The sequence below is a fragment of the Ruditapes philippinarum genome, unplaced genomic scaffold, assembly GCF_026571515.1.
Source record: "Ruditapes philippinarum isolate M1 unplaced genomic scaffold, ASM2657151v2 ctg608_1_1_1_1, whole genome shotgun sequence".
NCBI lineage: Eukaryota > Metazoa > Mollusca > Bivalvia > Venerida > Veneridae > Ruditapes > Ruditapes philippinarum.
This window is the reverse complement of record NW_026859254.1, coordinates 119,299-142,500: the sequence shown is the minus strand read 5'-3', so window position 1 is coordinate 142,500 and position 23,202 is coordinate 119,299. Positions and strand designations below refer to the sequence as shown.

Sequence of the window (23,202 nt, the reverse complement as noted above, 5' to 3'; positions counted from 1 at the left end):
AAGGCTCTAAAGAACGATTAAATAGAACATAATTATACAATGTATTATCAATATGATTTTTTTTCTCCAGACCGTCAAGAGCATATTCATCGGCACATTTTGGTGAAGGTTCGGGTCCGACTTGGTTGGACGAACTCAAGTGTACCGGGTCCGAATCTGACGTTAGTTATTGTAGAAGTAACGGGTGGGGTAAAGAGGACTGCGGACATTCTGAAGACGCCGGTGTTAGATGCTGTAAGTTTACATATATAATATTTTTGTCTTCTTCTCTTTTCTTATTGATTTAAAAATGAAATATGAAGTTAATAACGCCCAAATTATTCAATTTTATGACAACCTACTCCCTTTTTTCTTGTCTAGGAACAAGCTTTACTTGAAAATGTCAAAGAAAAAAAAATGTAAAAAATGCAATGTAAATATTGAGCAGCTAGTTATATATTTAGATTAAGCTATTTTAACTCATATTTCTTTAAATATTTTATTATAAATTCGTTTCTGGTTATTTTCTCCACGCTAAGATAGCTTACAACTGAATCTGTAAAGCCTTTGAGAAAAAATACCAATATGACGGCTCATACACTTATATGGTAATAAGTGCCAAAGACCATTCCAAAGAAATAATAGAATGTGAATAAGTGAAATTATTATACAATGTATCTATTTCTGTATTACAGCATCTCATCCGCCACAAACGATGAGATTAATAGGTGGTAGAGGAAATTTTGAGGGTAAGATGTCGTCACATGTACATATATTTAACTTTTGATATATATTACTTTGAAGCGATAAATATGGAATAGACTACTGAAAGGAGTGCGCTGTTAAGCATTTTCTTCACATGACAAAAACACTAGATGATATTTGAAAGGATGATGATGAAAATGATGATAATTACGATGCTAATTTTGCTGCTGCTGCTGATGATGATGATGATATCGACGGCGATGATAATGATAATCATTATTATAGTGATGATGATGATCAGTACGATGATGATGATGGGCGACAGTTAAAATTCTGGAAGGAGAAAAGTCATCCATTAATACCAAGATAGCAATTCGCAAAAGTACATGTGCAATCTTGAGTTCAGTGAGAATGCACGCTCCTTACCATTCGGAATAAAATATAATTTTATTGTAGGTACAGTTGATGTTATGGAAAATGGACAGTGGGGTACTATATGTGACAGAGAGTTTACCGACATTGACGCTTCTGTCGTCTGCAAACAACTCGGCTTCACTGGCGGGTAATGTTATACATTTGTAATGTTATACAGAATTCCATAAGGGCCATCGCCATTTAAAAACATTGATTTTTGTAGCTTAAAGTATCACTAGGATAATTTTTATTATGAATATACAGGACACCTGATCATTCAACCTGCGTATGCGTTCTAGAACGTGAAAGTAAGACAAAAACGCAAAAACAATGATGACGTCAATGAAACAAAACAGAACTAAAACGTCAAAGGTACTATAAAAAGATAAAAAGGCAAAGAAGAAGAAAAGAAAAAAAAACAGCGGTATTTAAAGCAAAACACAAAGTTGTACTTTTAGCATTTTTATCATTGTAATCAAGTGTTTTCGCCATAGCATTGTTGTGTTTCAGCGTTGTTTTGTTTTTGTTTTTTGCTTTTTTTTCATCATTTATTTTCAATTTTTTGTAATCGAAGGACTTTCAACATTTAAAATCATTTACAAAATATCTAAATAATTTTCAAGCTCGGATTTTGAATGGACAATATCAAATATTTCTGTAAATATTAATTGATTTAAACATATTTATTCAAAATATTTACATTATGTATGATGAACAATATTTAAACAATAAATTTTGGGATTGGTCAGAAAGCTATGAAAGCTTACAAGAGTGTCCTCTCCGTCTATTTCATTTAATAGATATATTTCGTAATCTAGAGTATGATTTGAGGTAGATGTTAAAATCCATGAAATTTTTGTCAGCATTGAATAATTAAAATCATATTGTTCTGTTGCCAGTTCTGCAGTTAAACGAGCTTACTTTGGACAACTGAGTTCCGGACGCATTTGGACAGACAAGCTTGGTTGCCAGGGAAACGAACAAGGAATCTGGGATTGTAAATATTATGGAACCAACTGGGGTCATTCAAATACATGTAATAAAAGTATGGACGCTGGTGTCATATGTGGTAAGAAATGAGCTCCGTAGAATTATACATAGCTTCCGAAATAGTATATAATAATCGTTCACTTTTTTACATTTTCTGTTTTAAAAGTGTCATTCGGTATTTTATGCACTGCTTCCGTTTATTCTAGTTCCATGTCCTATTATGGTTCCTATAAAAGTGCCAGACACCAGTCAACGCTTCCGTTTTCAATAAGAATACCTCGGCTTTTATTGTTATCTTTGAATTCGAAAAGTTGCGATGTGTCAATTCTGTACTTCCGAAGCCATTCACTATCTAGCAGGTACTCGCGTTACCGGAGAGCTCGCTTTGCGAGCAGGCCCTTCGGGCCAGCTCTTCGAACTCGCTATAAACATTTTCCGAGTATGGTAAAGACAGCCATTGTGGTAATGTCAAACACATAAAAACTATAACGATATACAGTCCCCTCCAAAAGTTTCCGGACATAGTTACAAATCATATAAAATGAAAGAAATATCAATGAAATAACAGCAAAGGAATATTTTATCTCTTTAATCTTCTACAATAACATCAAACATCGGCAAAAACAACACTTGTCAACATCCTGATGCCATAAATGTAAATTGTTAGTCAATATTATCCAATTGTCCCCAAAACGTCCTCATTCATAACATTACAGATTGTGCATCTTAATACTTGGTATGCCCTCCGTGGGCTTCAATGACAGCCTGTATTCTGTTAGGCATGCCTCTCACAAGCCGAGAGCACCTTTCTCTTGGTATGGCCTCCCATGATGCCACAACATTTGCCTCCAGTTCACCCATGTTGCGACTTAATTTGTTCTTTATGGTTAATTAAAATGTACCACAAACAAACACATGTGTTTAAAGGAAAACAATTTTTGGAGGGCACAAATGATGACTTTTGAAGACAAATAATGTTAATTTATTACCTCCCTTTATCACACCTTATTTAAAGGTACTTCTTTTGTTTCAAACTAATAAAATAAGCAAATTACCTAGAATATTTCAATAAAAAAAGTTTGTACGGAAACTTTTGGAGGGGACTGTATTAGTATCATAGTTCAGAGATGTTTCGATGCTCTTTCTATTACGTAGAATTTAAAATTAACAATAAGGGCCACTTATACCAATATCATTTCTTAAAGACCACACTGAGGTTCGACTCGTTGGAGGAAGTCTGCCGTCTAAAGGTCGTGTCGAGGTCAAACATAACGGTGTTTGGGGAACAGTGTGTGGAAACAGCTTCACGCAACATGATAGTGACGTCATATGTAGAATGTTAGGCTTCAATCATAGGTAGGCATGGGCATGTTGACGTCATTTCTATTTGGAATGTTTATTTTAATGGTAGCGCTGAAATGATGATTGGATTTAATAAGTAATACGCCATTACGGCGACGTCATTAATAAGACGTCGGTATTCGTTAATTGTGAAAAAATGTTTGGGTAGAGTTTTGCTCACTGGGTTCAACGTCAAGATCTTGCGTTTAAATTTATCGGTAAGTTGAATGTTTTTCAACTTCATCACAAAGCAATGACATACCAACTAACATTTTTCACAAAAATCATGGCTCTGTCAGATTTTAAATATTACAGTGTTAAGCAATTTCTTGGTCCACAACTGAGTGAATGGGTAAACCTTTTCTAACAGAATCTAGGCAAGTAACATTTGTGCTTACCAAACACGTTCTTGTTGTTGTTTATTTGCCTAGTAAGTTATAGATAATATATACTAATTGACAAGTGAGCCATTGGAAATTTTTTTTATGATATTCATCGATAGAATGCCATATTGACCGAGGCAAAATCCAAACCAGCCAGTAAATATGATATTGCACCCAGTGATTAAGATTTAATTATTAGTTTAGCCGACAGCTGATTGGGCCAATGAGATTGCAGATATCTTTAGATCATATAAAAGTTATGTTTATCTTATGCATAAATTAATGTAATTAAAGCCCCAGTCACATTAGAGCTTACGACCAGTGAAGACCAGTTCACGATCACCAGTGACCTCTGGTCGCGGACAATCTTTAAAACGTCTTACGACGGTCATCGGTGATCTTTGACAGTCGCAGGTTATCTTATTTAGGTCCCACGACCAATTTCAGTCGTGGAGAGGTTTTTGAGCTTGCACAAAAACCTCCTTGCGATCAAACTGGTCGCTAGTGATCTTATAAGGTCTTAAGGCGGTCGCACGATGGTCGTTCGGAAGTGCGACAATCTTACGACAGTCTTTACAAATTTCCACTAGTCACTGATAATCTTAAGTAGTCTTTAGTTATCGTGTGATGGTCGTACGACAAGTTGTAGGTGATCGCATGTTATGTCACGGGTAGTCGTAAGTAATCCCAGGCAATCTTGAGACCATCGTACGTTTACTTATGACCTGTCGTGCGATTGTCAATGATGACTTGTCTTACGATACTAGCAAAAGTAAATTTATTTGTGCAAAAATGGTTTTAGTCGCAGACAATCGCTGATGATCGTCAGTTTTACAAGTCGCCGGTGGTCGCATGTAATCGTAAGCTCTAGTGTGACTGGGGTTTAATCAATTAAAATTTAATTAATCAATTAATTAATATACTCACAGCGCAGTCTCTATACAATACAACGCAACACAGGGGACTGGTCCAATATGGCTCGGGAATGTCGGTTGCCACGGCAACGAAGTTGACATACAATTTTGCAATCTTGGTGGCTGGAATAATCATTCGTGTACCCATGACAACGATGTAGGCTTGACTTGCCGTAAGTTTTTATGATTTAAATTTTATTCAGACCAGAGGCAAACTCTTACATCTCTTACACTCTTTCAAATATTTTTTTATTTTACTACAGTAGGAGTCGTTTTAAATATTTAATTCGATCCGTTAATATTTCGTGTACGTTCGGCACACTTCGACATTGTCCGTGCCCATAATTTGTTTGATCAATCAATAAGTGGTCAGTCATCAAGATTTTCTGACGCTTTTAATATTTTCAGAAATTTTATAAAATTCATTTCTAAGTGACAATTTGTATATAAACGCATGTCTTACAATTATTTTACAGTAAGTTTATTTCAATTTAAAACCTATATCAAGTTATTTGTATGTATTTGTAAGAATATCTTTACTGATAAGCATCTTTATAGATATTTATTTGTACAGAACCGACAGACGTTCGTCTAACACGAGGTTCTAGCCCAGCTGAAGGAACTGTTGAAATTCGTGTAGATGGGTCATGGAAGACTATTTGTGACCCAGACTTCGGTGATAACGAGGCCAACGTTATTTGCAGGATGCTGGGATATACAGGGAGGTAACAACTTGTGACGTCAACGTGACGTCATGAAGACATATTCTTTAAAGATGTGAATTAAATAGTTTAATGGATTTGCATTTGGGAAAGTCCACTTGGGATTTCAGTGTGAAATGAAGCATTAAATTCTAATCAAATACGGTTTATGTAGAACAAATACCTCAATCCAACAACTATATTATTTCTTCCCAAACTAAAGATTTCGACTATATATATTTTTACTACCGTCAGTAGAGAAATGTCTTAGAAACAACCATTTTTTGTCTCCTAAACATTTTTGCTCTGCAGATGTTATACTCAAACTACTAATAAAGTCCATTTAAGTTAAATGCTACCATAAAAGTAATCAAAGTAAATCTGTAATTTAACAGTCATAAATTTTAGATCGATCAAAGTGTGGGTTGACCAAATCTTTTTTTACTTCTATATTTATTTTGTTAATAAAGCTCCTTTGTCCTTTATTGACATTTATACCCTTAAACATAGGTAAATCTGTCACTATTTTATTAAATCTATATACATGTATATAATATAAACAATAAATACAAGTTGTGGCCTCCCATTACCAGCACGGGTTCCTAAAATGCATTCACACGTGTAAACTGTATAAAATATCCTCTATTCCATCAAAGTTATTGTAGAAGTTAATATATGAACGAGTCATTGCCCGGGTTCTACTACAAATACTTCATTAAAACCTGTAACATTGCAGGAAATAGCTAACATTTCAATATTTACATTGGCTGTCAAGTTGTCGTCCATTTTGCAGGTCTGTTTTTGTTCCGATTATTTTCATTGGATGATGAAAAAACCGCTAAACGTCTCGGCTATATGCCGGTATTATCCGGATTATTATTATTCATTAGCCAATGAAATTGACAGTCACTAACAGAAGTTGGATTCACGCATGGAACATACGGGCAACATCAAAATGGAAGCCGAGGATAGAAATTATCATAACAAACAAAAATTGTTACAATAATTTGTACCAGAAGTTAATGATTGCGTCATTGATGGTGGTGGATGATTGATATTTAACCGATTACATGATTAAACTTTCTTTTATGAGCATACGTTTGCATTAGATGTCGTTTTACACGTGTAATTTTACAAACCGAAATTTTACGAACGTGTGTAAAAATGAAACATGAAAGGTTATTTTTAATAATATCTTGTCCATGTAACAAAGTGAATCATTATTTTTGAAATTATCGATTCTTTCATCAATGTCCAACAATCAAAAGAAGAAAAAACTGTTGTATACTGCGTTCTATTTACTTTTTCATGAATTGAGCAATTTTGAGTTGTATCCCTTGTTATATTATATATATAGTGGGAAAGGAAAAAAAATGCCAGAATCCCCTGTGCCCTTAACTATGATAACTTCCTTTCAGAACATTTACACATTAGCATATGATTCTTATTTCAAGGACATTTATTCACTAGAATATGACAATGTCATTCAATAACATTTACACACTAGCATATGATAACTTCCTTTAAGAACATGTATACACTTGAATATGATAATTTCCATCGGAAACATGTGTATAACAATGTCTGTACTTACAAACCTATTTTAACAGAGATGCGCCACATGTGGTTTTCCATTCGGATTACTTCGGTCACAGTTATAGTCCACATTTTGACAATGTAACGTGTCGCGGTGACGAGAATGACATCAGCCAGTGCTCTTCAGTCTTTCACACCTCGTGCCAAACCTCGCAGATTGTTGGATTAAGATGTGGTATAACACATGCATTTATATTCTTCTTCGTCTTTTAAGTACGAAAGCTGGTACTTTTTGCAATTCTTTTGAAAAATATTTTAACAAATACATTACCCAGGGGCACCGTATTTTGTATGTGCAATGTCAAATTCGAGAAAAGGCGTTTGTTTGAAGATGAGCAGAAAAGAGTCATGACAATCTAGCAATATGTACACCGGTCTCGATATGACCGGTGTGTATACAATGGACAATCAAGTGCTTACAAAATGAGTCATGCCATGGAGAATAAGAAATGAAATTTTCCGAATGTACACGAACTATTTATGAATATAAGTATCCGATATACGCTTGTAATTAAAGATTAATTAAGCAATACTTTTATATTTGATTAGAGTGTTATTTGGACATGCAAAATACTATGTGTCACACTAGTGTGATAATATTTCTGTCAGAGTACATATATTAAATGATCTTAATTCGCAGGTTGTCTATAACACCGGTTTGATCGTAAATAAATATTGTAATATAATTAAAGAGGGTGTCCAAATTCGTCTTGTTGGAGGAGCTCACAGTACGGAGGGGCGGGTTGAAGTCTTACATGGCGGTCAGTGGGGCTCGTTCTGCGACTCTGACTGGGACGACTCGGACGCTACGGTGATATGTAGAATGTTGGCCTACTTTCCGTATGACAGGTGCGAGCACCAATTTTACTTTTTTAGCTGATGGTTTCAGACTCTCTGTTCTTACTCTAAAAACTAGACATTTTATTCGGAGAGTAAGGGAGAAATAAAAGCAAAATGTTGTTGCATGTGTTAGTTACCACGTGAAATAATGCTGTATATAGTCCTTTTCTGAATGATAATGTATTGATTTTCAACTTCGAACTTATGAAACATGTAATAAGGAAATTCATGTCAAGATTTAATATTATAGATAGGTACATGAGTTTTTTTTTGTTTTTTTTTATCCTTAGGTCACTTACATGATGACATTTGTTTTTATTCGGAGATCTTCGTCATTTTCCGTGAGGTTCTCATATATAAGAAATGCGGTGAGCTGACAAAGATATCGATTGATCCTTGTCATAAAGACGCTCGTTGATCTTTATAATGCACGGAAATTGTCGAAATATACCGAATTTTCTCAAAGTTTGAATATTCCCTTTGATCAATGTCAACACACGGAAATTATCGAAATATACCGATTTTGACGAATTTTAAATATTCTTTTGACGAAAAGTTTACATATGTAGAATTGTAGTCGGGAAAGCAGTTCACGGCTCATATTTTGGCTATGGAGATGGTCCAGTCTGGCTGGCGGATGTAGGCTGCAATGGTACAGAAATGGATCTCACTGAGTGCCGGATGAACTGGAATGGCGGTGTGAACTGCGACCATAGCAGAGACGCTGGCGTTATTTGTGAATGTAAGATATATACAGTTATATTATTTCAGATAAAAAGTGTTTATATTTATTGTTAACGGACATTTATGTTTTTTAAGGTTAATTATATTTAATTGTATGAATATACACACAATATACAGTTTCATAATCTTACAAACATAATCAAGTGCATGTACGTACAAAAGGGTTGGGCCAAAAGTTCTAAAAACATAACCATTGGCCCTTCCAAGATATTAGTCAAAAATTAGTTTATACTATTTGAATGAAGTTGTGTGATATCAAATTTTTTTATGAATTTCAGTTTTAAGTAATTTTTCAGAAACTAATTTCAATGTTTTATATGTAAATCAAAATAAAAAGAAGGAGAAATTAAAAAATATAGAACTATTTATAAACATAATATTATAATAAAATAATGATAATAAGAATGAATAAAATAAGTTATCTAAATGTATAAAGTATGAGTTTCAAAAGTAAATAGTGTTCCATTTGAAGTTATTTATGGCTTTTGAATTTAGTGTTCTAAGAATCATATTTGAGAAAAACAAAGTAATAAATAATAGAATGAAATAGTAAAATTATTTCAATAGTTACAAAAACTGCAAAATAAATAAATAAATACGAAGATATTCACGCACAAAACCCTGTTTAGATCTTAAAGTACTGTTTCAGCAGTAAATTTTTTTTGCAAAAACAAATTTTTATTAAAAGGGTTTTTTTACCCAAAAAACCCGAGTCAAAAATTTTATGTTTTATTTTTTTTTTTCACAGTTTTTAAATCCACCCAAAAAAAAGCGGGCTTTATGGGGACAGAGGACAGTGAAGGTAATTTTAAGTTTTTGGAAAAATGGCATTTGGCGGGCTTATTTTGGGAAAAGGATGAAAAAGATCTGGGCGCGTTGGTTTATAGTCGAGAAAATTGGTTACTGGTTTCGAGTATTTTTATAATCAAAATTTTTAGCCCAAAAAAATTGGAAAAAAGATTTAAAAACTAAAATTTAATCTCGAAAAGATACTGGTTACCGGTTAAGTCGAACTTAAGCCCATAACTTGGTATGTTTATTATTTTTATCCACTTTCGCTGCGTATATTGTTTTGTTTTTGATACACTTTCACTGCGTTTATTTTCTGCCTAAATTCATTGAACACTCTAGATGGATTTGTTTAGATCGAATGACGACCACTGCTTATACATGTTTATTGATGAAAATATTCATGACATATTTTTTACCAAATTTAAATAGTACAAATTTGCTTGTCACTTATTTTGTTACAATTTGTGATAAATTCTATGTATGGTGGCTTATTTGGAACGCTTTTGTGCGTCGTGTTGTCGCTATCGACAACGCAACGCGCAATGTGTTACAAATCTATGGTGGCTGATTTGTAACGCTTTTGTGTGTCGTGTTGTCGCTAGCGACATGACGACAAAGCGCCAAACGGCGTATTGTCGGACTTTCCTTTTGTCGTCCTGTCGCTAACGATGTAGCCAAATGTCGTGCGGCATGTTGTCGCGATGTCACATTGTCGCTCAGATCAAATCGAAGGATTGGCTTATGTGCCGAGCGATAGGGCGACATCGCGACAAAGCGCCGCACGACAACGCGCCGATTTGCGTGCTTCGCTAGAGACAGGACGACAAGATGACAGTGCGACAATGTGCCGTTTAGCGCGTTTCGCTAGCGACAAGACAAAACGAAAAGGCGATAGCCATATAGGTTGTGTTGTCGCTATCGACAACGCAACGTGCAAAGTGTACCAAGTCAGCCACCATACAAATCAGCCACCATATCTTTGTCAAAATTTTAATATCTCTACAGGACAGCAAACCCAATTTTATTCAATGCCTCGCATTTTGGAGGCAGCAGAAGTTCGGCGTACTTAGTTGAACCGGAATGTTCCGGTTCCGAGGGGAACTTTGAAATGTGCAGAATGGGGGACAGAAACGGTGTTACCACTTGTTCAAGTTCTCACAGTGTTGCTGTAAGCTGCAATCCGCAGAATCTAGGTAAAAAAATGAAAAAATATGGAACGCCGGAGCAGTCTTTTAAAGTCATTGGTATAAGTAATTTTATTGGTTGTACTGTTACACATCCCTTATATGTGTAAATCATTCTTCATAGAATATTACACGTTCAAGAATAATGAGAATTAATGTTATTATCATTTTTATTTTGTTTGGTATTATTCTATGATTGTTAAGGATTTTATGTAGATTCATCCTAACATGATATGGACAACTTGTTACATTAATATTCATTCTTAACTATATAATGTCCTACCTTATAACATTATGCTCGTTTTATACAGTTATTTTGTCAAACACATTTTATCATGCCATTTTGTTTTTACTCTTAAGTATGGTATGCAATATTATGACAAAAAAGACAGTTATTGCGTTCCATATGTCACAGTTTAAAGCGTAAATGAAACTTTCTCACATATAAGACGGCTTCACGTATAGCACGCCCCCACCCCTCCGCACGCTTTATAAAGTTATAAGGAAGATAAAAGTTATAAGGAAGATTTACCGCCTCCGTAGTCGAGGGGTTAGAGTCGATGACTTCTAATTCAGGTACCTCTCTGGCGTGGGTTCGATCCCCGGGAGATGCTTTGGTAGTTTAGCGCGGAGGAAGGTAGTCTAGTACTGGTGTAACTCTCCAGGAACGATGCTTAGGAAACTACCCGCCTATATGACTGAAATACTGTTGGAAAAAGGCGTAAAATAAACAAACAAACAAACAAATATAAGGAAGATCGTTACTTGCGGTATTTAATAAGTTTCATCAATTTTCAAAAGACCTTAAATTGAAACTTGCAAGTAACGATTGAAAATCTATCAATGAAGGTGAAATAAGAAACCAAAAGATGACAAATAAGAAAAGGAAGTATTAGTAGAAGCTGTAGAAGGAGTAATGGCAGTGGTAGACTAGTTGTAGTAATAGAAGAAAAAGTGGAGGAAGAGGAAGAAAACTCATATAAAACTAGAAATATTTAAAAAAAATATTTTGTTAATTGTACAATGTAGAATATATAGAATTATTATATTTATATAACTCGTGAAGCGTACAACAATAATGTATTTTTTAAAAACAGATATGGCAAATATTCGACTTGTAGACGGTCAGGGACCATGGAATGGTCGATTGGAGATGAAAAACAATGGCGTATGGGGAAGCGTCTGCTATGATTTCTGGAATGATACACTAACAGACTTAGTTTGTCATAGTCTTCGTTTCCTGTGAGCTCTTTGACGTCATAATTTCTATGTTACCTTTATTTATTGATTAATGGAAAGATTTACTAATCCATTTACCATAAAATAGAAGTGGTTTTTACTTTTCAGATATTCAACTCATTAATTCTATTAATTTTAAAATTGATTTTGACAAATCTTGTTCTTAACTTACTGATTGATTGATAGATTGATTGCATTATTGGTTAATTTGCTAGTTCACTAATTGATTGGATTGATTGTTTTTGGTTGATTGATTTATCGATTGATTTCTCGTTGATCGATAGATCGATTAATTTATTGATTGATTGATTGACCTCTTTTAAATGGTTGAATAACTGGTTTAAAACCAAAGTGATACTTGAAAATTTAAAACTGTCATTCTAGCAATAGTAAAATCACATGTGTTTACAGAGATTCAAATGGAACGAGCTTCAAGACATCGATTGGTTTCACATCCATGCATTTCAATTCGTTTGACTGTCCGCCAGGTGGCGTTACAAATCTAGGAGAATGTATCGCTGACTTTAACATAAGTGACTGCAGCCAAAGTAGCTCACAAGCTGTGGGAATCGATTGTTCCGGTAAATAAAGATATATTTATATAAAAAAATAACATTTCAGCTTAGAGAAGAGAAATATTCGCATGATTTTGAACAAAGATCTAGAGTGCGTTTATAGCAAAAGCAAATATTACACGCAACGCGGCAAGTATGTTCAAAAGTGCGACGATTTTGAACAAGTTTGCCCGGAAGAACATTACTTGGGTCGGGGTTTATTGGGATAAAAAAACAACATTCAATGCTCTTCATTTAGAAAAGCGAAATGTATACTTACTTCCGGTTTGTCCACTTTTCTTGAAAGAAGATCCTTTTCGCGAAATAATATTCTTTGTAAGTAAAGAATCTCGGAGGAGACAACATTGCATTTTAAATTAAATGTTTCTTTTTGTTGGTTTTCTTAAATATTTATTTTGAAAACCTTTACATATAACCGCAACATTTTTGTACTGCAATTTTTAACATATATAAATGTACCTAAATTGGATAGTATTGATAGACACATGCTATAACTTTTCCCCAATCTATCTTTGTTGTGTATATGCATAATTCATAAGGTAAAAATATAGTTAAAACTTAATTTAAAATACATAATTATTATTTTGTTTGGATGTAGGCGGTCTTAGTGTCAGTTTAAACGGCGGAGGGTACCAGCAAGGAATGGTCGAGTTTCATACACAGAACACAACACGACCGTGGACCGTGTGTAGATCCGGTCTAAATAATGTTGCTGCGCAGGTTATCTGTACTATGACAGGATTCAGGTAAATTTTCACATGAATGTAATTTTTAGCATTTGCGCGTCATGACTACATTAATAAAACAAAAAACATTTACACGCCGTAAATAAATAAGTATTTTTTTATTTCAATGGATTAAGTCAGGTCTACGAAAACATATGTGTGCACTTTTAATTTAATTTTTAAATCAATATACTTTTTGAAGAAGCAATGCATCGGGATAAATTCATTTTCCTTTCCGGAATCATCAGAAATGTTGAAAACATTAATATATATATCAACTGCTGTTTTAACATAAATCGGCATATATTAGCTTTTCGTTTATACTGTCCGTTATTTACTCACAGGTTACGAGTATATGGACCTATATAAATGGTTAACATATATGACTCGTGTCTCTAGGGGACGGTTATATAACTGTCAATACAAGGTCATATAACATGTCATATATTATGTTTATATGTAAGATATGTTTATAACGAATTTATAATACGGCAGAATTACTTAGTCCGGGCGCAAAACGAAAATAACTTCATAAATTAGAAAATTGGAAGTAGCCGTGTGTATAGATTATATAAACCTTACGACTATCCAATATAATATCCAATAAAGGGACGTAACAAACGTGCTGCATGATAAATAAGTTCATGAAGTTGAAAGTAAGAACATACAAGCCCTGATTGTATTGTGTGTTCTAGTTGTCGCAAGGTATGGTGTAAGATGCGAAATGTCGTTGTTGTGCTTACATGTTATGAATCCACTAAACTATTTTGAGATAATAATTGTCTTCTGAATTATTTGTAGCAACACGTCACCAAATATAACATCAGTTGCGTCACAAAATCCAATCTTATATACAAACATAGCATGTGACGGTTGGGAAAGTCATGTATCACAGTGTTCGGCTATTAATACGGGGCAGTCATGTGACGAAAGAGCCTACATTGATTGTTTCGGTAAGTAAGACATCCCGTTCTGTAACTCATAATCTGATAGGGACACATTGCAGTGTCGGTTAAGTAAAAAGGATATGCTTTATATACAGTACATTGAAATGTTTATCAGCGAATTTGTGACAACACTGTCATCATAGCATTAAAGATCGTCTTTTAGGTGTGTTCCGGAGGACTCTTTTTAAATTAACCGGTAGCCTGCATAAAACGACCACAAAAGTCTTTGCTAACAGTCTGGTACCAGACAAGACAAATTACATAAAATTAAAAAAAATAAAAAAATTAATGAGACGAAGATTTTTAGCAGACGACAATTTTCTCAGCTTGGTCAACGTTGATATTTGTTTTAAGACATGCTTATAAATGTTTTGTACATACTACAGATGGTTGTGTAAGGAACTATACCGGACCAAGTGGAACAATTGTCTCAGAAAACTATCCTGGATATCCTGCCGATACAGACTGCCTTTATATAGTCAAAAACACCGGAAATGACGTGCTGAAACTGAAGTTCAATGACATTGACCTAGCTGGAGATGGAGACTTTGTGGAGGTTTGTTTTTTATATTAAATAAGTTTATTTTACAAGCTTTTTTATCATTTGCAATATATATTTGAGTAGACAGCCCCAAGTTGCGCGAAACGACATAATCTGAATGACGGTCGCAGAAAAGGAAAATAAACGAAAAGCTAACAAACGGAATGACAGTCGGTAAATGTATATTATATTGGAGCAAAAATACAAGTAAAATCATAGTTGTATAGTAAAATAGACTGGGCCATGAACAACAGATCTTTTATAAAAAAAATATTACAAATTAGTGTTACTCCATAATAGCCAACAAACTGGAAACGATTTTCTTAAACGAAGATAGTATTTCATTTCTATATATACGTAACCCAATACAAACATGGCGGAGAGGGTTCCCCGTAAGCGCCCCTTTTCATATACATTGTATCTTGTCGTACATTTTGTTATCATATGGTATTAATTCTCAATTCCGATTGGCTTAGGACGGTTTCCATTTGAAGCAGTTGTAAAATCAATGAACAAAGCAAGTCAAGATAAACACTAAAAGACTGTCTTTTCAAACCAATTTATATTAAGCTTTTTAAGCTTCTATATAATTTTATCATTTTATATACATGTATGTGTTAACTTCTTGTATATTATGTATGTTGAATTTTGACCAATAAATGCAACTTTTCTGTATTACTAGATAAAAGAAGGACCACATGGGACGCAGCTAGGAAAATTCGCATCAAATGCTGCAGTGCCAATTTTATCTTCGAACAAAGACATTTATATAAGATTTAAAACAAACAACATGACAAACGCCCGGGGATTTAATGTGTCCTTTAGTCGTATGTATGTTTTTCTTTTAGTCATTTGCATGAATCCGTCAGTCTTTCGCAAGTCTTTTGCATGTTTCTTTCAGTCCTTTGCAAGTCTTTCGGATCTGTATGTCGGTATTTTGAATGTTTCCTGTATTTCCGTCAGTCTTTCGCATGGTGTCTATGTTTCCTTCAGTCTTTTGCATCTGTCCTCCGGTATTTCGAATGTGTTCTGCGTTTCCTTTCAGTCTTTCGCATGTTTTCTGTGTTTCCTTCCATCTTTGGCATCTGTCCTTCGGTATTTCGAATGTGATCTGCGTTTCCTTTCAGTCTTTTGCATGTTTGTTATGTTTCCTTCAGTCTTTTGCATGTTTCCTATACGTTTGTAACATATTTCTATAGAGTTGTTTGTTATTTGTCAGTTATAATTTGCATTTAACACATATCTGTGATTATTGTTACGTTTCTTTAATGTCTTAATGTGATATTCTTAAATTCGATTCTTTTCAAAAGCAAACACAAAGTGAGGGATTACCATTTACATCTGATTTCTTTTGATCTTTCTTTGTTTAAAGCTTTAAATGTTGAAGATGCTGTCACAATGAATTGCGGTCCCACGGGATGGCATGTTACAGTTAACTCTACCACGATACGGCAGCTATTCCCGGACACTGGGGTCTCACAAATAAAATTGACGGATCAGAAATGTATGGGTCGTGTCGTCGGAGATCTAGTCATCTTTGACCAACATTACACCCAGTGCTCTACTACACATATAGTAAGAATAAACGTGACTTTTTTCAAGATTTTCAAATTTAAAGTGACATTATGCTCATTTTTCGATTGTCAAGTTGAGCTGAATTGACTTTATAAGTCAAATGAATATCAGACTGTATATTCTCTCAATTCAAATTGTATATAAATGTGTTGAGTTTAATATCAAATAACTGTTTTTTAACATTTATTGTACATTTTGTATGTGTGTTTTAAGTACAGGGACATATATTTTGCTATAACATTAAGATCTGTTGTTCTGTAGAAGTTATGTTCACTGTAGAGTCTTAATTTTGGAAGAATTTATATTATGTTTATTGTAAATGTGAGAATACCATACAGGGGGGGGGGGGGGGGGGGGGGTTGTGCTCATGGGTTGGACTATATATTTTGAAATAGTTTAAAACAGTATATACCCCTACTCCCTCTCAGCAATTTATCTTGGCATACTTAGTTCTCCATAATCTGCATATCATTAAGATAGGAAAATTGTTACACGCTTCTTGGTAAAGTTTCTAAATTCTGGAACGCCAAATATGTCAACATGTCAGAAATGCTGAATCATTTTTCAATATAAAATATAAAAATGGGGAAGTGATTGGACATCAGTTTGTCTCCAGTGTCGACAAAACGAAAGAGAAGTTATTCACCGTATTCAATGCCTGTATGCCTAACCTTCCCCTAAAGTAAAACGTATTTAGCTTAAAATATGATTAATTTCGCTTATAATTTATATGAAATTGAAATGTTTAATTGTCATATTGTCTTCACAGGTTAACGCGGGAAATGTGGTGTACAATAACCAGCTAGTTTACCCAGAAGCCTCAGTGCCATTTCCGGTCGTTGTTCGGGGATACAGATGGACGGTAAGACAAGTTTTAACATTTTTTATTGCCGTGTGTACGAGTTATTTATCATTATTTACTTACGGTCCATAAATTTCCGGTTAAAAAGCTTTCCATAAAATGTGTATTTTTCGCTCACTAGTTTCTAGTAAGCAATTAAATGTATCCCTCCTTTTATATGTGAAAAATATATAAGTCTCAGCATGACTCGTGCGGCATCATCAATAATCTTCTTTTCGCTGCATATTACGCCTCATCATTGCCTTGTTCAAAATGCCTTCTCTTTACGCCTAATTTTGGTTATTACGCCTTATTCGTGTACCGACGGGGGGGGGGATGTTTAATATTTACAAAAATAGTGTAATTTTGTTGATGTAAATGTGAAAAAGGAGGAACTTTTAAATAACAAAACAAGTACTAGTGTAATAGTGTTGATGTAAATATGTAAATGTGAAATAATTAAGGAGGCAATTTGATGATAAAATCATCGATATTACTCAGAATCCAGAAAGCATTTCTCGTTCAAAATATCGCATATTTATTATTGCTTGCATGCATTTCTGGTTGCTTCATCATAAGACAAAGTCTCAAAGTATAGGTATAGCACAGTCACGTGTTTAACAACCAAACCCAGTTACAGTAACAGGTGAATATCATGGTTCTTTATGCTTAACATGCCAATGGTGAAATGTAATGGCAATGAAAATTGACTAAATTGGTCTAAATTTGTACAATTACATTTTCATGTCACCTGTTCACTCGTCGGTAGAGTTCTCATATGTCGCAGCTAATAAGCTGGTCTATGAAAACAATATTTAAAGTATATATATCTGATGGACATGGGTCCTTTAGAAGGGATTGAAACCCTGTTAAATAAAAATATATCAAAGATATATAAACATATTTTATTCATTGTTTTACAAAATACATCTGTGTACTATACACAACTAACAGTTTATGCAATGAAGCATTGCAATTGTGTTCAATGTTAACGGGTCACATGTTAGAAAGAAAGCGATTTATTGTTATATAATAGATTATGAAGATTAAATTAGTATATAATGGGACGTATAATCCGACGGTTGTGAAGGAGGTATACAGGTAATGCACAATGTAAAGTAATCTAGTATAGGCGTAATGAGCTAATAAGGAGAGAAATAATTTGAATGAGGCGTAATGGGGATATACTGGTTATGAAACGTTATGAGCTAGATAAGGCGTAATGAGGTTAATAAGGCGTAATGAGCAAATAAGATGCAAGCTTGTTAAGGTTTATGGATCTGGAAATAGATAGGCGTAATGAGCTTGAACCATGGAGTATCACATCAGAACGCTATGAGTAAAATGTATTTATTTATCTCCTGATAACAACTTTAGACCCATAACGGGAAGGGAGATATTTCAACTAGATTGTTTCAAACCCCGTCAGGGACATGTTGTTGTTTCTTTGGGCTAGAAACTGTACACTCATTGCTTAGTATTTGTGGTTTCCAGGAACGGATCAGAAAGGTGTATCTATAAGCTTAAAAGGCTTCCTATACATAATCGAACTAAAATAAATTCTGCATAAACCAACTAGATGAAGGTAATGAGCGACAAGAAAAGTAAAGAGCGTCAGGAACATGTTTTTGTGAATATTTCAGGTAGAATTAGAGTGTGATGTAGCTCGGACAGATACTCTTACTAACAGTTTCCATCCCAACCGAACAGTTGTACATCACAATCCTCATATCACGAGCAACACACATTACACGTCGCAGGTTAAATTCTTTGCCGATGGTACTTTCTTTAAAGAAATAAGTGGCAATCCCCTTTCGCTAAAAACAGGTACAGTTCGCTCTTTGTATTATAATCATTATCGACAATTGCTTAATCAAACACTAGAGAGCCAGTTAAATAACAATATTTTTTTATTTAAGTTAGTGGAGATCTCATTGGCTTAGATGTCGATGTTGAAGACAACTTGCACCTCATCACTGTGGGTTCGAATCCCGGTATTTGATTCTTCCATGTGAAGATGCTATCCAGATAGCTTACGGAACATCAGAGGTTCTACTAATCTGTCCGCTCGTGCATGAATACATGCACTGAGGGGCAGTGTAGAGGCTTGTTAATGTACACATTTGGAAGTTTTCCACTGTAAGCATGTGATAGTTTTCAATATTGTGGATATTGTGTGAACGGTGTTATTTTTATTTTTGAGTTTCTTCATTTTTTCATGATGTGTTATCACCTTTTTATCACTTTTACCTAGGTGAAGATGTGTACGTAATGGTAAAAATGTCGTCTGATGACGGCAATATCAAGATGAGAGTTGACAGCTGTTACACAAAACCGTCTGCTAACGCTGGTCCGGCGTTAACGTTTCCACTCATTCAAAATGGGTATAATTCTTTGATATCTGATTTCTTATTTAAAACGCGTTCAATACATACTTGACGTGGACTTGCTCCTATCTATTGCACGTCGTTGTTTTTTTTTATCTTCTGTCAAAAATTTCTGTCTATTTAATGTCACGTGACACAGTGCTTTAAAACAACGTCATTAAATCAAAATTATTATGAAAAAGAATATTTTGCGAATTTCTAATTTTGTAAGATAAAGGCGATATACAATTATTCTTTTTATTTATCTTTTTTTTGGTACTGAACTAATGGGCCTCTTATTATTTTCAAGGTGTGTAGTTGATACTTACACCCGACTCTTGTCGCAAGGGAACCACGTGACCAGATTCGTGTTTACGGCGTTCGAGTTTCCCGATAGTCGAGATACAGTAAACATCTATTGTAACGCGACTTATTGTGACGTCAGAGACACTTCAAACAAATGTACCCAGGTGTGCCATGGCTCACCGTCACTTGTTGGCCGAGCAATTGGCTCGTGGGGTTATGATGACAAAAACTACATTGTATGATGAATATATGAAAAAAAACATTATGATTTAAAAATGTGTTTGCTTGTGTGTTTTAAATCAGACCAGCCTTATTTGTGTCTTGTGGTGGCCGTTAAAAGTCCATTCATACATTTTATAAGATGTTGTTTTTTTCTGCTCTTGAAGATCGTATTTGATAATAGTGATAATACGTAATGATGATTATGTGTAAATTGAGCTAAAATTCAACCTTTTGAAGTTTACTGTACAAATATTCGCTGCATGATAATAATTTACAATTTAACACTTTACTTGTATTGTGTGTATCATTTTATGCAATTATATTGTAGTATTTATGGAGCAAATCAAAACCTCATGACGTTTATAATCATAAATACTTATACCTAAAAATAACTCTTTAATTGAAACGAAATCAGTTTATAATTTTTGTCGCAGTTGTTTATTAAATAAAAAATCCTGTTAGGTAAGCATTACAAATATGGTGATTTATAAATCAATTTTAATATTTAGAAAAAATGGTACAATTCGTACTTAGTCCTGAGGTAGCAATGTCTGACTATACATCTGACTACCACATCCACTCCCTTTTATTTAGGTCATTAATATTATTAATCCCATAATCCCTGCATAATAAAAAAAAACTCCAAAAACTACATTGTATAGTACAGACTTTGCACAAAAGCACTGTTTTGGGACAAAGATTTTCGTTGTTTCCGTAGTAAGGGCGTACTAATGAGGCGTATAACAGTCCTGTTGAAGTAAAACAAATCAAATGAAATGTTACACGATATTGAGTGTAGTATTGATATTTCATAGATTTTGTTTTATTATTTCAAAGAATTATTATATATATATATTAGTATATTTTTAATCTGTATCTTTACCGCCTAATTTCACTGCTTAAATGAGGTGAAACATTTTAATGAGGCGTAATGATGCAGCGTAATGCGGTAGGTGATGTTTAAGTGTATTATCTAGGAGACAAAATAATTTTGATGCGAAAAGATGTAACAATGACGGGAATGAATAATAAGTTGAAATGGGGAAGAGTCATGTGTAAAAAAAGAGGCGTAATGAGGTACTTGATGTGAATTAGTCAGAAAATATGTAATATGCATTGACCTATCTCACTGGCGTAAGTTACATAATCAAATATTTAACTTAATCGACCTATATAATATATGTATATAAGGCCCCCAATGCACTTGAGTTCAGTTTAGACAGATCGATGGAAAAACAGTTTGTTTATTGAACGTATGTGGAAATTTTAGCCGCTTTCTGTTTACTGTTAGTGACAACTGTGCAAAGATGAGATAGTAAGGCAGTTACCAGGATGAGGAGTAATGATGATTGATGAAGCGTAAAGATAATAAAGATAATTCGATATAATGAATTTAATGAGACGTGTAAAGCTAGATGACGAAAACAAAAAACAAAAAACAAAATGAGGTAGGTGATATGTTATAATCTATTTAAGATAAAGCGCATTGTTATATCAATTTGATAAATAATTTAGCCAAAGTATACATTATCAGTTATTTTACTCAATTTGCTTAAAATACCCCTTTCACTGCGCTTTACACTGCGCTTTATTATTACCCCATTTCGCAAATTATGTTCTGCTTACGCCTCATTACAACATACTGTCTTTATATTATGTGTTTAATAATGCTAAGACATTATGATGTTGATAACGGTGATTATTCAAGAAAAATACGGTTCGTTGAGATGAAAAGATGAGATAAAATTGGCGTAATTAGTGATTCATAATGATGATAAGGCGTAATGTTGACATGGCGTTATTGAAAAGGCGTAATGGTGATAAGGCGTAATGTTGACATGGCGTTATGAAAAAGGCGTAATGGTGATAAGGCGTAATGGTGACATGCTGTTATGGTAATTCATAATGGTAATAAGGCGTAATGGTGACATGGCATTATGAAAAGGCGTAATGGTGATGAAGCGTAATGTTAATAAGGCGTAATGTTGACATGGCGTTATGGAAAAGGCGTAATGGTGATAAGGCGTAATGGTGACATGGTATATTAATAAGGCGTAATGGGGATTAAGCGTAATGTTAATAAGGGGTAATGTTGACATGGTGTTATGGTAATTCATAATGGTAATAAGGCGTAATGGTGACATGGCATTATGAAAAGGCGTAATGGTAATAAGGCGTTATATTGACATGACGTTAATATGAAAAGGCGTAATGACGAGAATGATAGTTAATACAGAAATTATCTTAGTTTGATTGTTAATCAGTTTATAAACGCACACTTAAACTTGTTCTTGGAAAAAACGAGTACTGAGCAATGAGTGTGCAGTTTTACGCTCAAGTAAACAATGGCTTGCCCCTGAGGTGGCTTTAACACACGCACGATTTTTTAATTTATACGAATTTGTTTAAGGTCGATTGCATTGGAAGCTATAAGCTTATTGAAACACTTTCAAATTAGTTCCTGGAACTAACAAATACCAAGAAATGAAAGTAATGATTCTTACTCAAGGAAACAACGGATTGCCCCCGACGGTGTGTGAACCCGGGCAAACAGTGATTCTTTATTTTTGTCCGACACGTTAATTAACAACTCGGCCTGCCGCTACTTATGACAATGGTGATGAAAATGTTGATTAAAACAGAACAGAATATTTCAGTGGCATTAATAATAAACCATATTCATAGCCATATAAATTAGGCGATATGGTTAGGGCTAAAGTATTATTGCATTATAATTATAAAGTGTGTTGATGAGATGTAATGATAATCAGTTGTAATGATAATCAGGCGTAATGATAATCAGGTGTAATGATAATCAGGTGTAATGATAATCAGGCGTAATGATAATATGTCGTAATGATAATATGTCGTAATGATAATCAGTCGTAATGATAATCAGGCGTAATGATAATCAGGCGTAATGATAATCAGGCGTAATAATGATCAGGCGTAATGATAATCAGGCGTAATGATGATCAGGCGTAATGATAATCAGGCGTAATAATGATCAGGCGTAATGATAATCAGTCGTAATGATAATCAGCGTAATGATAATCAGTCGTTTTGATAGTCAGACGTTATAATAATCAGACGTAATAATAATTAGGCGTAATGGTGGTTAGGATGTGAATATGATAACACACTATCACATATGTAAGGCATTGTGACACAATTGTAACAATGGAACGTGCTTGTCTTAATGAATTTTCAAAGAACAGTTACCTAAGTAGTCAAAGTTAAAGGAATTTCAACCAATGACAAACTTGATACTATGATTTTGAT

The 23,202-nt window shown here is 34.1% G+C and overlaps 2 protein-coding genes across 2 annotated transcripts in view; both read left to right on the top strand.

Annotated features, from left to right (window-relative positions):
- The window catches only part of LOC132755838 (scavenger receptor cysteine-rich type 1 protein M130-like), a 13,021-nt gene extending 2,552 nt beyond the window's left edge, over positions 1-10,469 (top strand). Inside the window, exons 4-15 of the mRNA XM_060746768.1 lie at positions 71-234; positions 675-728; positions 1,141-1,246; positions 1,998-2,167; positions 3,294-3,444; positions 4,742-4,899; positions 5,301-5,451; positions 7,038-7,198; positions 7,716-7,872; positions 8,433-8,605; positions 9,356-9,409; positions 10,405-10,469. Of these exons, the coding sequence (XP_060602751.1) occupies positions 71-234; positions 675-728; positions 1,141-1,246; positions 1,998-2,167; positions 3,294-3,444; positions 4,742-4,899; positions 5,301-5,451; positions 7,038-7,198; positions 7,716-7,872; positions 8,433-8,605; positions 9,356-9,409; positions 10,405-10,469 (1,564 nt within the window). The remainder of the gene's footprint in view (positions 1-70; positions 235-674; positions 729-1,140; positions 1,247-1,997; positions 2,168-3,293; positions 3,445-4,741; positions 4,900-5,300; positions 5,452-7,037; positions 7,199-7,715; positions 7,873-8,432; positions 8,606-9,355; positions 9,410-10,404) is intronic.
- Positions 10,366-19,952, top strand: LOC132755819 (deleted in malignant brain tumors 1 protein-like). Its single transcript, XM_060746735.1, has 12 exons — positions 10,366-10,592; positions 11,681-11,825; positions 12,234-12,403; positions 12,996-13,143; positions 13,924-14,075; positions 14,456-14,625; positions 15,293-15,437; positions 15,983-16,185; positions 16,955-17,047; positions 18,670-18,853; positions 19,281-19,410; positions 19,703-19,952. The coding sequence occupies exons 1-12, from the start codon at positions 10,508-10,510 to the stop codon at positions 19,938-19,940; spliced, it is 1,863 nt and encodes a 620-aa protein (XP_060602718.1). The 5' UTR covers positions 10,366-10,507; the 3' UTR covers positions 19,941-19,952.
- The last annotated feature ends 3,250 nt before the right edge of the window (positions 19,953-23,202 follow it).

Excerpts from the sequence above, each read along its gene's own strand:
- LOC132755819 (XM_060746735.1), top strand. The coding sequence starts at position 10,508 with ATGTGCAGAATGGGGGACAGAAACGGTGTTACCACTTGTTCAAGTTCT. Across the intron at positions 14,626-15,292 it reads GAGATGGAGACTTTGTGGAG|ATAAAAGAAGGACCACATGG; the intron begins GTTTGTTTTTTA and ends CTGTATTACTAG. Across the intron at positions 16,186-16,954 it reads AGTGCTCTACTACACATATA|GTTAACGCGGGAAATGTGGT; the intron begins GTAAGAATAAAC and ends TTGTCTTCACAG.